At 42.0% G+C, this 12650-nt stretch overlaps 1 protein-coding gene across 2 annotated transcripts in view; it reads right to left on the minus strand.

Moving 5' to 3' along the window:
* Positions 1 to 319: 319 nt before the first annotated feature.
* The window catches only part of SSPN (sarcospan), a 35086-nt gene continuing 22755 nt past the window's right edge, over positions 320 to 12650 (minus strand). For both annotated transcript variants that reach the window (XM_057700756.1, XM_057700757.1), the window contains exons 2-3: positions 6441 to 6527; positions 320 to 736 (exon numbers count right to left, since the gene is read on the minus strand). In XM_057700756.1, the coding sequence (XP_057556739.1) occupies positions 371 to 736; positions 6441 to 6527 (453 nt within the window). In that variant the 3' untranslated portion in view covers positions 320 to 370. The remainder of the gene's footprint in view (positions 737 to 6440; positions 6528 to 12650) is intronic.

A 12650-nucleotide genomic window follows, 5' to 3' on the forward strand; every position in this document is an offset into this window, starting at 1 on the left:
GGCCTGAAACTGTCCAAATCAAACTGGACTAACAGGAAAAAAGATTATCTGAGTAACAGACAAAATGGGTATTAGGAATAGACTCCAGACTCTAGATAGGTCTATACCATTCTTTCCCTGTTCCGTGTTCTTGTAATATCCCAAAGTCAATTTAGATCTTAAGAATCTTTTTAAAAATACTATGGAAACCTGAAGAAATGCTCTTTCATTTCCTGAAAGATATAAAAATATTCATTTAGAACAGTGAATATTAGTTATTGTCAAAAGTTTTTTTCTTCCTTTTCTTGCTCTTTTTTTCTTTTCTTTTCTTTTTTTTTTAAATCTCAGCTAGTCAGGATGCTGTTTTCTCTCCCACCTTTGAACAAGAATGTTAGACCTTTTGCTGCTGACCATCAGAAGCTGTCAGGGAACACATCCTGACACCCACATAAAAGACCTGGTACCTGTGTTTCCACATCACAAAGCAGGCCAACAAGCACACAAGCCCGCAGACCAAGTTCAGAATCATCTGAACAAGTAAGAACAGTTTGAAAGTGCCAGTGATGCTAGTACAGTCAGTCACATCCCGGTACACAAAGGTCCTGCTGAGGGGCTCGGAGGAGGGCAGTTTACAGTGGCAGGAGTCGAGTGCGGTTCCGCAGGTAAACTGTGTGAGCTGTGCATAGTGGTGAGTGGCGAATGCCACAGCCAGCACACACACCGTCAGACCCAGGGCGCTCAGCAGAAAGTACAAGAGCTGCAAGAGAGCAGAAAAAAACCTTTCCAGTTACAGAGAATATTGGATGACTGTTGACAAAGCTAGTAAAGAAAAGCTCTTCTTCTTCTCTCCCAAGAAGTTCTCTGATAGAGGGGCTGTCTCCCCTCAGAAACGTGGTACCCAAGACATGACAATGGCTCGTTATGGAGTGTTAGTGAACAGTCGTGGAACTCTGATCATATTTTCATTTGTCGTACAGATGGCGGGTGTTTTTCATGAATTGAGCCAACAATATTAGCTTGATTTGGGGATGTTTGTACATGGATGTAGCCGGCAGCTGAGATGAATCCCAAACACAAGAGCTCGATACCAGCTTCATCACGTACACGTCTCACCCCAATTCCACCTGTAACCATGTAGTTTTGAGAATAAAAATAAACTGTAAATGTCCCTCAGCCACCAAGGTTCTGAACGCCATTGGCCTATGCATTAGCCTTGGAGTGGAAAAGTCTGGTTAAAATTCTAACTCTGCTGCTAAAGAACCATGGCATCCCTGAACAACTCAGACATTTACCCTACACCTGAAATATTTTGATCAAAAATTGTGAGTGCTTTTGACATGGCCACCATATAAATCATTTGACAGAACAAGAAATCCTCCTGTGCTTGGACTTCCCTACTGAAACCTTTCTCTTAAGGGTGCAGCCTACTGAGGATCTCGATAAGGAACCTAGCTGTTGGGACTGATGTACTGAACCCAGTTCTTAGTGCAAGATTTACATTCCCATAGTCAAAAGTTGCTTGTAGAGCAGTTCTGGCGAATGTGAACTCCTCAAAGGAAGATTAGTCATGTCCAGGCTCAGATTAAAGTTGTGCTGAAAAGATGATGCCCTCCTCCCCACCTCCAACTAAATGCAACTCAAAATCAAAACATATATGCAAGATTATTAAATATGTGTGCCTAAGTCCTCCAGATGAGTGATTTTGCACACAGGGACGATTTCAAGTGTTTTTCAAGTCTTAAATATAGAATAAAATTTTATTTTCTCTTTCTTGACTAGCGTGCATGTGTGTGTGTGTGTGTGTGTGTGTGTGTGGTGTTGGTGCCCTGAGCATGTGTCTGGTTTGCTTGGAAGCTTCCCTGCAGACACAGGAAGAGACTGGACCTGGTTAAAGCTGTTTCGTCTTTGTATGACAGCGCAAGCAAAGAGTGCAGGGGTTCTTTGGATCTTCTCATCAAAAATATTTTAAACACACACTCTCTTTTTCATTTTCAAATCATTTGAAGGATTGTCAAATATAACCCACGTTTCTTCTTGTGTGACACAGTTTATGGAAACGTCTATCTCAGGAACACAACAAGGATAACATATGCTACATGTTTAGTCTCCCTTGGAGGAAGGGAACCAGAGAAACACACAGTGGCAACATTTGAAAACTTTAAGAGGAAATATTTAATTTGTGATATTGAATGCATTGCCTTGGTCCTGCCTGTGCCCCAAATTTTCAGTGACCATATTTTCTGCAAAAAAAAAAGAAAGAAAGTAGTTCTTAGGCCAAAAAGTATGGATTTATTTTGTGGGGCCATTGGGGCAGAATATATGAAATATTCTGAGTTGTTTTGAAATATTCAGGCTTGATGACTGACTTCAAACTCTTGATGCCAAGGACCAAATTAAACTGTGCTGGCCGTGTCGTTCGTGCCTGCCTGTGGCAGCTGTGTTTCCAGGGCCAGCGGCATGGAACTGGGAACAATTTGCTCTGGGCACATGGATAAATGGGTGACTCTACCAGCAGGGAAGGCCCAAATTAAAGGGATAATTTTTCACCTGAGAGTCATCAGCTTAGCAGAATGGCCCCAACTGGAGTTTTCTTTACATATTTTATTGCCATCAATCGATGGGACTAAGGAGGTCTTGTCATAACCCTCCCCCACCACACACACATCCTTAGATAATTTCTGTAACATCCATTGGGGCATGATCTTGAAACAACGACAATAATCCCTCATTCTGGATCTGTAAATTATTTCAATAGTTGCAAAAACATATTCTCTCCTAACCATCACAAAAATCTATTTGCTGAAGTGAGAGTTTTGTCTCTTTTTAAATGATAACTTTTTGGCCCAAAGATCAAAAGATTTGCCCAAGACATTTACCAAATGCACAGCTGGGCGGGGGAGATAGTTACAGGCATGGACTGGAGCCAGACAGCCTGAGTTAGAATTCTGGTTCTCCCCTCCCTAACTATGAACCTTGGGCAAATTAATCAATCCCATGTGTACCTCTGTTTCTTCATCTAGCACTTGCATCACAGGATTACTCTAAGGATCAAAAGAGTTGATACCTGTAAGGGGCTCAGAACAGTGGCTGATAGGCAGTAACACTATTTAAGTATTTGTGAAATAAATAAACACATTAGTAGATGTGGAAAGAACTGCCAGTTCTCAGGACTTTTAGGATAGCAACCCTACTGGCTTTGTCCTATTCTATGTCATGTGAGAGTAACAACACATGCTTGGGTTGTAGAAAGGATGTAAACATTTACACAAACGCAGAGACTGCTCAGTTTTAATTGAGCATCTTAAATATGCTAGAAGCCTCAAGAGCACAAACAAAAGCCATGGCCCTCAGTTTCTTTAAATATGAACACATTTTCATTGGTGCATCAGCTCACACATTGTGATTCTGCTTCTCCCACTGCAGGAGAGCATCGGGCCAAGTAAACATGAGTGAGCCACAGAATCAAGTTTCTCATCCATTTCAAGACATAAATACAGACTTGATCGGCCAAAGCCTGTGGGCTACATCTGCAGCGCTGTAGCATTTTTCCTTCGCGGCTTTTCACTCAGCTGACAGCAGCAAGCTTCTGGGTCAGAATCTGTAATTTAAAATCAAGTGGCTTGTTTTACCTACACGGCACGCATAAACTATCAATGAAGGTGTTTACGATGACCTTGGGAATGCCAGCAAACAGATCTTGTTACCAGCGGGGCTCGGGACGCATCTATCTTGCCGGTGTCAGCCCGGGCGGCCGGCGCTGGGCGAGCGGGTGGAGGCGGGCGCCCCCGGCGCTTATGTAACCGCAGCGTCCAGGCGCGGCCCCGCGCTCGCTGCCTCTAATTGGTACCCGGCCGCCGCTTCAGCGTTCGGTGACTTCGGGAGGAGGGCGGTTGGACTTCGATTTAATTACCTTCCTGGTGGCAGGCATGGTAAAGCCCCTCTGCTCCTCGATGAGCAGGAAGAGGCTGTGGCAGCAACCCGGGGGCCTCCTGGATGTGGGCACCTGGCCATTGCGCCTGCGATGCCCTGGTGGGGAATGTGTCCCGGAGTGTTTCTGCAGAAACACTCACGAACCGGACACGTTTCTGGAAATCGTCAGGTGAGCCCCGAGAAAATAGGGCCAAGAGAATAGGCAGGGGGCCCAATCAGCAGCCGGATGGCCCACCGAGCTCTGGAGCAGAACTCAGGAGCTTAACCCAGGGAGAAAGATGGAAGGCGCCGGCGGCTTGCAGGGCCTGCCAAAGGGCCGCCAGAGCAGACTGTGCTAGATTGAGATGAAAAGACAAGCCCCCGTGGCTATTGTCTGTAAGGAAAAGGGAGGAGGGGTGGGGGTGGGGGTGCGCGCGCACGCGCGCACAGGCTGCAATAAGGCACTGTCCTCACCCCCCCGCTTGCTTGTCCTGGTTAGCTGGACGTTCGACAGAAGGAAATAAATTCTCCACCAAAGCTTGGGCCGGGGTATCAGCACGTAAGCACTAAAATGCGGTTTTGCTAGTGAGAAACACCTCATGAAAGTGCATTCTATTCCTTCTTCCCCAAATAATGTGAGAAGCACAAGGGAAGTCTGCTGTAACCTGTTGTGACTTTGGAAAACCTGGAGACTGACTGAAGCTCATTTTCGACTTGAAGATAATAAAGCAGGCACCTTAGAGAGCTGGCAGCAAGCATCACTAAAGGTCACATTCAGGAGAAGAGAAAAGTGTCACTGTATTTGTCAATGCCTGTCACGGGTGAAAAAAAAATAGTTAATGAGATCTTCCTAGTGGGGAATTCTCAACCTGGCTGACACTGGCAGTGACTTTTTATTTTATTTTTTAATTTCTTTGTCCTTGCCCCTTAAGTGCAGACACTGAGATGGCTTTAGGGGCCTCTGTGAAGATATTGCTGTTGCCTCTGCTGTTTCCTGGGATCATTCTGTGAAATGAGGGCATTTCACAGAAATTGATGAACCTAGTTTAGGCCCCTTTTTACCTGATGAATGAAGTTCCCATACTTTAACAGATCATTTCTTACAGGCTCTCTGGCTTAAAAAAAAAATCATCACTAAGCCTTGCAATTCATTCAGACGTTTACCAAAATGTAAACATGGACTGATGTCTGCTCTATCTGGCCTTCTTTTAAGGAACACCCCCAGAAAGAAGAAGTAAAATTTCCAAGGATGGGGGGGCATATCCACCAAAATTCTAACTCTATCAATTTTTAAAATAGCATCCATTGGAATTTTAAATTAGAAAAGTTACATCTAACTATTGGAGAATATCTCAAAATTGAAGGAAAAAACTACACAATGTAGCTATAATCCCACCACTCAGAGAAACTATTTTTTTCTACACACCTAAGAGCTATTTTTTTAAATTTCTGTAGGACCGTACCATACATATTGTGTAGCCAATTTTTTTTGCTAGTTAAGATAACTTGAATATTTTATTCACTCATTACTCTTTTACAACATGACTTAAATGTATACATATATGTGTATATCAGCACAATGCTATTTTGTCAACAGCTTTTGTCAATATACTAGAATATACTAACATCTTATTTTCTGCATCTTCATAATTTCCAAATGATATAGCTAACTTACTCTTATGCCTTATGCTTTCTTGTTTTAGTGAACTAAGCATGGTATCCAGTTTCTATGTGTTTTCTTGTAGAAGAAAAGTAAACTGTGACTGGACCCAAAAACAAACAAACAAACAAAAACCAACATTACAGAAAGCTTTTTGTTCTCTACTACAGGAGTTGAAAGAAAATGTAGGAATTTGATTTCTACTAACTCTGATTGCTGAGTGGGGTGTTTATCTCCCTAAACTCTGAAGGGGTGTGTCTGTGTTTCCCTTTGGAGCAGATTCTACTGTGCAGTGAAAATACTGTGTACTTGAATTGGTTCCAGCCAAACACACTGTCTTTAACAGAAAAAAGACACACAGGAAAGACACACACACTTGCTAAACCAAGCATAGCGCAACCTCCCACCTCTGCCCTCAGACTCTTGGCCCAGGTCATTTGGATGCACCCAATGTACTTTTTCTGTCTCAGTGATCCCACCTACAAAGGGAAATGTACTTAGACCACTTCATTATGAAAACGCTCTTTAAAAAAAACCCCAACATAGGGAAGTGGGCACTGATATAGACACCTTTACCCTAGCCAAGTGTTTTGTTGAACTGATGAATTTTCAGTATCCCTTTTAAGGGCATTGGAGGACAGACTTCATAGTCTCCACGCCAATCCAGTTCATGGAAATTAAGACTTTGAAACAACAACAACGGAAAAAAAAAAAAAAAAACAGCATTACCTCTGGGATCTGGATGAATGCCCTCCTAAAACATTTTTTGGCCTGCCTAAAAATGCAATTTCTAGAATAATCAGATATACAACCCCTTGAAAAGTCCTCCTTGATTTTGGACTCGTGTTTCCTTCTATGCGATGATAAAAGAGGAAGAAAAATGACAACTTACTTTCATGGCAAACTGGATGCATGTCCGTTCGTCAACTTGATAGGAAACACAAAGCATAAACAAACCAAGATAGGCCACTAAGCAGACCTGCAATGGAGAACAGGGATGAAAGGATGTTATCAGGGCAAGCCGTGCATTCTAATGACATCAATCTCAGCGTCTTTTACCAGTAAAATAACATCCTTGCTATCAAGGTGTCCATTTCATTTGCTTATCTTTATGTGCTATTTTTTCTCGGCTTGGGGAACAGCATTTTAAGAATAGGAAAATCAATTTATTTCAATTTAGCCCGTATTAAGTCCTTTTGATGTGCCAGGTATTCTACCAGGTCCTTCAGCACATACAATGATGAACAAAATTTCCTCAACCTTAGTAACTGTACAGTCCAGGCCAGACCATGATAAGTGCACACACTATTCCAAGGCAGGGCATTCTGTGTCAAATGCTATTCAGAGAAGTACAAAAAGAGGACAAAATAACATTGAGTTGGGCAATTAAAAAAGCTTTCACTAAAGAGTGGATTTGAAATCGTCCTTGAAAGGGATATTAATAATAATCATCACCACTAACGGTTACTGGATACTTTGTGCTGGGGCTCTTCTAAGGGATTTGTACGGATTTCCTCATGTAATCAGCACAAACCCCCATGAAGTAGGTGCTGTTATGATCCTCATATTATACATGAGGAAACAGAAGCACAAAGCTAGTCAATGATGGAACCAGCCCTTAAACCAGGCAGCTTGGGTGAAACACCACGAGCACAGGCAGATGCAGGACTGGGTGTGGAAAGAATAGCAAACATACATCCACAGTGGAAATAACAAAATATAGAGCAGAAAAGCTAGGTGGAAAGTCTGGGGACGTAGACCTGATTTAGGAAGTGGTGAGGCTCCCTTGAACATATCTGAGCAGGGGAATGACATGATTGAAGACGTTTCAGGAAATGGAGCCGTGGTGCTGGGTGGGTTGGCGGTGAGAGCATCAGAGTCTTGTTTTACTAATCTAAGCAACATTAATTTATCGGGGGGCTGGAGCTCAGAGGGTGGCAGACAAAATCGGAGAAAGAGGTGAGAGAAAAGGTGTAGTAAAAGTAAAACCTGTACATCTTGGCTATTGCATGAGCAACGGGAGGACACTGGAATGGGAGAAATAGAAAGCTATGTACAAGTTCTTGAGTGTCAGTGATGGAAAGAGTAGGGGGTGCTGACTGAAAGAAGGCTGGCAGGAGGCATGGCAACTTTGAGAGAAAACATACTCAATTCTTAAAACCATTTTAAAATTGAAGTATAGTTAATTTACAATGCTGTGTTAGCTTCAGGTGTACAGCAAAGTGATTCATATATATATATTCTTTTTTAGGTTATTTTCATTATAGGTTATTACAAGACATTGAATATAGTTCCTTGTGCTATACAATAGGTCCTTGTTATTTAGCTATTTTATATATAGTAGTATCTGCTAATCCCAAACTTCAAGTTATCTTCCCCCCCCCCATCCCCTCTGGTAACCATAAGTTTGTCTTCTATGTCTGTGAATCTATTTCTGTTTTGTAAATAAGTTCATTTATATCATTTTTTAAGATCCCACATATAAGTGAAATCACATGATATTTGTCTCTGTCTGATTTACTTCACTTAATATGATAATCTGTAGGTCCATCCATGTTGCTGCAAATGGCATCATTTCATTCTTTTCTATGGCTGAGTAATATTCCTCTGTGTGTATGTGTGTGTGTGTGTGTGTGTGTGTGTATTTGAAAAGATACTTGCACCCCAATGTTCATAGTAGCACTATTTACAATTGCCAAGATATGGAATCAACCTAAGTGTCCGTTGACAGATGAATGGGTAAAGAAGATGTGGTATATAAAACATACACAATTTGATTTTCTTTTTAGTGCATTGGAGTTTCTTAAACTGTGATTTAGAGTTTCTAATCAAAGCATATCTATTCACACTTAACCTTGGAAACCTGAAAAGTTTGCTAAGTTCTACTTTAGGAGGGAAAACGTAAGCCACGGAATTGCTTTTTCTGACAAGCACAATTTTCCTAGAGGTGATGTTGGAAGGGTGGCTGGGAGTCACCCAGCAAGTCGTTTGATGGCTGGTTTGGTGATACTCATAACTCCTACCCCCAGGGCCGACTTTGAACCTCGGACCATCCCTGCTAGGGTGATAGAGCTGTTTACTGACAAAACCAACACAGCATTTTAAGGCAGCACCTCTATCCTATTCTCCCTTTGATTACAAATCAATAAGTGACTTGTGACTTCGTGGGTTTCCAAGTTGAGAGTTGTTCAGGTTTCCACTGGGCTGTGAAGCCAAAAGCCAAGCCTTCTTTGAGTACAGGCTGTTTGTAGGGTTTTCCACTATTAGGACAGGCTGATGGTTTAATAGCATAGATGACATTCCTGGTGGAGAGACACAGCGTGGGCTGGAGAGGGCTGGGTAGAAAACAAAGCAGATACAACCCAGAGAGGCAGCTTTTCAGCAGAGCCCTGACAGATGTGGAGGTAACGATACTGAAGTTGTTTGTGTAACCCACAACATGGCCTTATTTCCAAATCAGGGATGAAGTTCTTTTTCAAAGCTCATTTAAAAAATATATCTAAAAATATATTTAATTGAGGTATAAGTTTGATAAAGCCTGTAGGGGCTTACTATGTATTTTCAAATTAAGAGTTTACAGAACTGAAACAATGGAAGAAAGACCTTTTTTTTTGTTTATTGGCAACAAACCCAATGGAGGGTTTCTTCTAAACTTGCTTCCGTGGGGACTGTTAGATCTCTAAGCACGTGCCTGGGCTCCCTTCTTAGCATCTGTCTGCAGGTGCACAGGGTCAGGCTCTCTCCTACAGAACTGTCTTTGTCCCTAGAGGCTGCTGAGAAGTTGGCAATTGCCAAGAAAATTGGGCCTAACTGACCAGTATCTTAAAAATCTGATTCTGCCTTCCTTGAGCAAAATTTTCTACTTCAGCTTCACTTCTGTGAAGGCTTAATTTAGCCTGGCTTCCAGCAAGAAGTTGCACGGGAACATAAAACCTCACTCTAGTGTATTTCACTTCGTCAATGGACAGAACTTTTTTGAGGCCAGACTCTTTAAACAGCTCCAGGAATTGAGCAGTGAAAAACCAGTCTCAGCCTTCCAGGAGCTCTCAGTCCAGTGGGGAAAGAGAGGAGAGTGAGGTCACAACACTGTGTGAGTAGTAGGACTGTGTCTGCTCTAATACATGGAAGGAGTGATTAACCCGAAGGCAATTTGAAGAAACTTCCTGGAGGAAGATGGATTTTGAAAAGTAAGCAGAAATTAAGCAGAAAGATGCTAGAGTAGAGAGTACTGGTAGTACAAAAGTGTGGAGAAATGCAGAGTAAACACTGGAGTTCTCCCATAGCTGTGGTGCAGAGGATGGGAGAAGAAAAAGCAAAAGATGAGCTTGCAGAGATGGACACAAAGTAGGTCACAAAGGACTTTTATTTCAGTCTAGGACATTTGGAGCAAGGGAATCGTGTGGTCAACATTGCCTTTCAGAATGGTCTTTCTGGCTGTGAAGAATGGATTGGGAAGGGAAGAAGACCAGCTAGGAGGCTGTTCTCCATCTATGGAGAGATGATGAGTGCCTGAGCTCAGGTAACAAACAGCAGGGACAGAGAGTAGGTGTGTTTGAGTGACGTGAAGGAAGCAGAATCCAAGGCTCTAAGAACTGATTACATGTGCGGGCTGAAGGAGCAGGAGGGGTCAGCAAGGTGCTCAGCTATCTGACTTGAGTTGCCAGGTGGATGGAGTGCATGTTTAATAAGGCACAGGATACAAGAGGAAGAGCAGAATGGGAGTGGAAACCGACGTATGCCCACATGAACTCAGAGCTCAGCCAGGTGGGCCTAGAACTCAGGAAAGAGGTCAGAGCTGAAGATAAGCCCCTGAAGCAACAAAAACCATCAGAAATGCTGGACCATCCAGAGACAGTCTAAGGAAAACAAAAAAGGGCCAAGAAGTTACCCAGTTACGAAGAACCTTTGAATATTCTGAGTAGGAAGCACTTCAAATACACTTCTTATAACTTTGGTTGTACATCACTACATGTTCAAATACTATGAAACTGATCATCCTTTTGGATTTTTGAAAGTTTCACTTCTAGGTCCTGGTGTAGAATATTTGCTATAAAGCCTGGATCAATCCAACATATTTTAATTGCGTGGCCTTCAGATGGGGCTCAGTTGGCTCTGGGAGGGGGTGGGGGAGTTCATTTTCTTACCTACAGCTTTGCCTATTAGAACAATACTTCTTTGTCAGAGAGTTTGTTGGAGTTTAGAATGGAAGCATCTTATAGGAGAGTAGTACTTCTTGAACACTTAAAGCTGAAGGCTTTATGGCCACGGGGAGGAAACCAGATTTCTCAAGCCAGACTAAGGGTCTTGTTTCCTGAGTAGGCAGAATGGGGGTACACCAGGAAGACAGGGTGTTCTGACTTCCCAGAGCGGGGAAGGGGGGGCTCTTGTTAATGAGTAGTGATACTCGCCAGGCCTCTCTGGGAAAACATTCTTGGATTGTGGTCCAGGGCTTCCATTAGATATGGTGAGGTGAGGCCCATGGAACAGGAAAAAGGCAGTTACGTAAGATTTTCAAGACAGCCCCATTGGACAAGGGGCGGACAGGTGGTATCACTGAACACAAAACCAGACAAGACCTGGGTGGCACTGGGAAAACTAGTGCTGAAAGGGCAGCTAGCCTTGGAGAGCTTGTACAGATGGATAATTATGTTGATAGGAAAAGCTTGAAAAGATTTTTTTTAATGAAAAAAAAAAAACACCCTACTTTTGGATGCATGTTTTTGCAATCTGTTTAGCAAGAAGAGAAAACCTAAGTCCCAAATTCCACATTCTGTCTAAAGATATTCTCTGTCTGCTCAGAGTGAAGACTGCATTCTCTCTTGTGAGTTAGAAAGTGAAGCAGAGTTGAAATGTTCTCTGAATGTTAAATCCATTTCGAGATGTACGAGTCCCGAGTCTTGTCACGCTTTGTCTTTGTTGGTGTTACTCGGCCTGTTGGACCTGCAGTGGTACCTTTTAAGGGTTGACTTATTATGAATAAAAAGTGAATGCTGGGCCTGAGTCTTGGAGATTTACCTACATATCATTTTTTTCCTTTTCATTTTGGCATAGCTAGAAGGTATCACCCTAAAGCATTTTGTGAGAATGCGAATTATTGGTATTTACTTTGCCGCATGTCATTGATATTCTGGTCTTGTGACATTCACACATCCTCCAATTTATTTGCTTTCTTCTTTTTGTTGTTGACAGAGCTACTTGACAGGGCTATCCGGGGAATACAACCTCCCCTGTCAAATGCCTTTCAAGGTTTCTCTCCTCCTTCCATCCCCCCTTTCATTTGTGAACCTGAAATGTGATTTCTATTTCTGATAGTTAATCAATGTTCACCTTTGTATTTAAAGTGCTTTACTTCAGTCAATATAGCAACCAAATGAACTTTCTTCTCATGTTTGCACAGTCAATTGATCAACAAGAGACGGAGCAGAACTATACATGTGTATCTGGATATTTCTTAAGAGAATTTCTTTGGGTATTCACTTACTTAATAGAATTTAAGGTAAAGTATTAGAAATAATTTTCAACAAATGATAGCTATATTGCAGTCTGCCAAAAGAATTCAGTCTCACTCAGGAGAATTGCTTATTAATACAAAGTTTATCAGAGTCTTAAATAATATACAAGAGAACATTTCATGAGAATCTATTAAAGGGTGTTTATTGGATCAAGATTTCAGAAGGATGGGATAGAATATTTTAGCATAACTTAAGCATTTTTACTAGATTCTCATTGCCACTGCCTCCAGTAAGACAAAGTCTAAGCTAGTGGTTCACAGTTACTTGGAGGGCTTGGTGAAAACTCCCTTATCTCCAGAATTTCTGATCCCATAGGTCTGGGGTGGAGAATTTGCATTTCTAACAAATAGGGCCATACTTTGAGAACCACTAGTTCAAGGTAAAAACATAGTCTTCTAAACACTGATGCCTAGTATGGGTTTTACCTGAATGGTTAGGGTTTAGGACCAATACACTGACTAGTGGAGTTTCCTGTAGAAAAGTTGTTTATTATAAGTAATAATGAGATGTAACAACAATAGTTTCCCCATAAATAAATTTAGTCATGGCTGTTGTAGCAAAATTCCTTAAAATTGGAGAGAAAACCCCTT

The sequence above is a fragment of the Hippopotamus amphibius genome, chromosome 12, assembly GCF_030028045.1.
Source record: "Hippopotamus amphibius kiboko isolate mHipAmp2 chromosome 12, mHipAmp2.hap2, whole genome shotgun sequence".
Lineage (NCBI taxonomy): Eukaryota > Metazoa > Chordata > Mammalia > Artiodactyla > Hippopotamidae > Hippopotamus > Hippopotamus amphibius.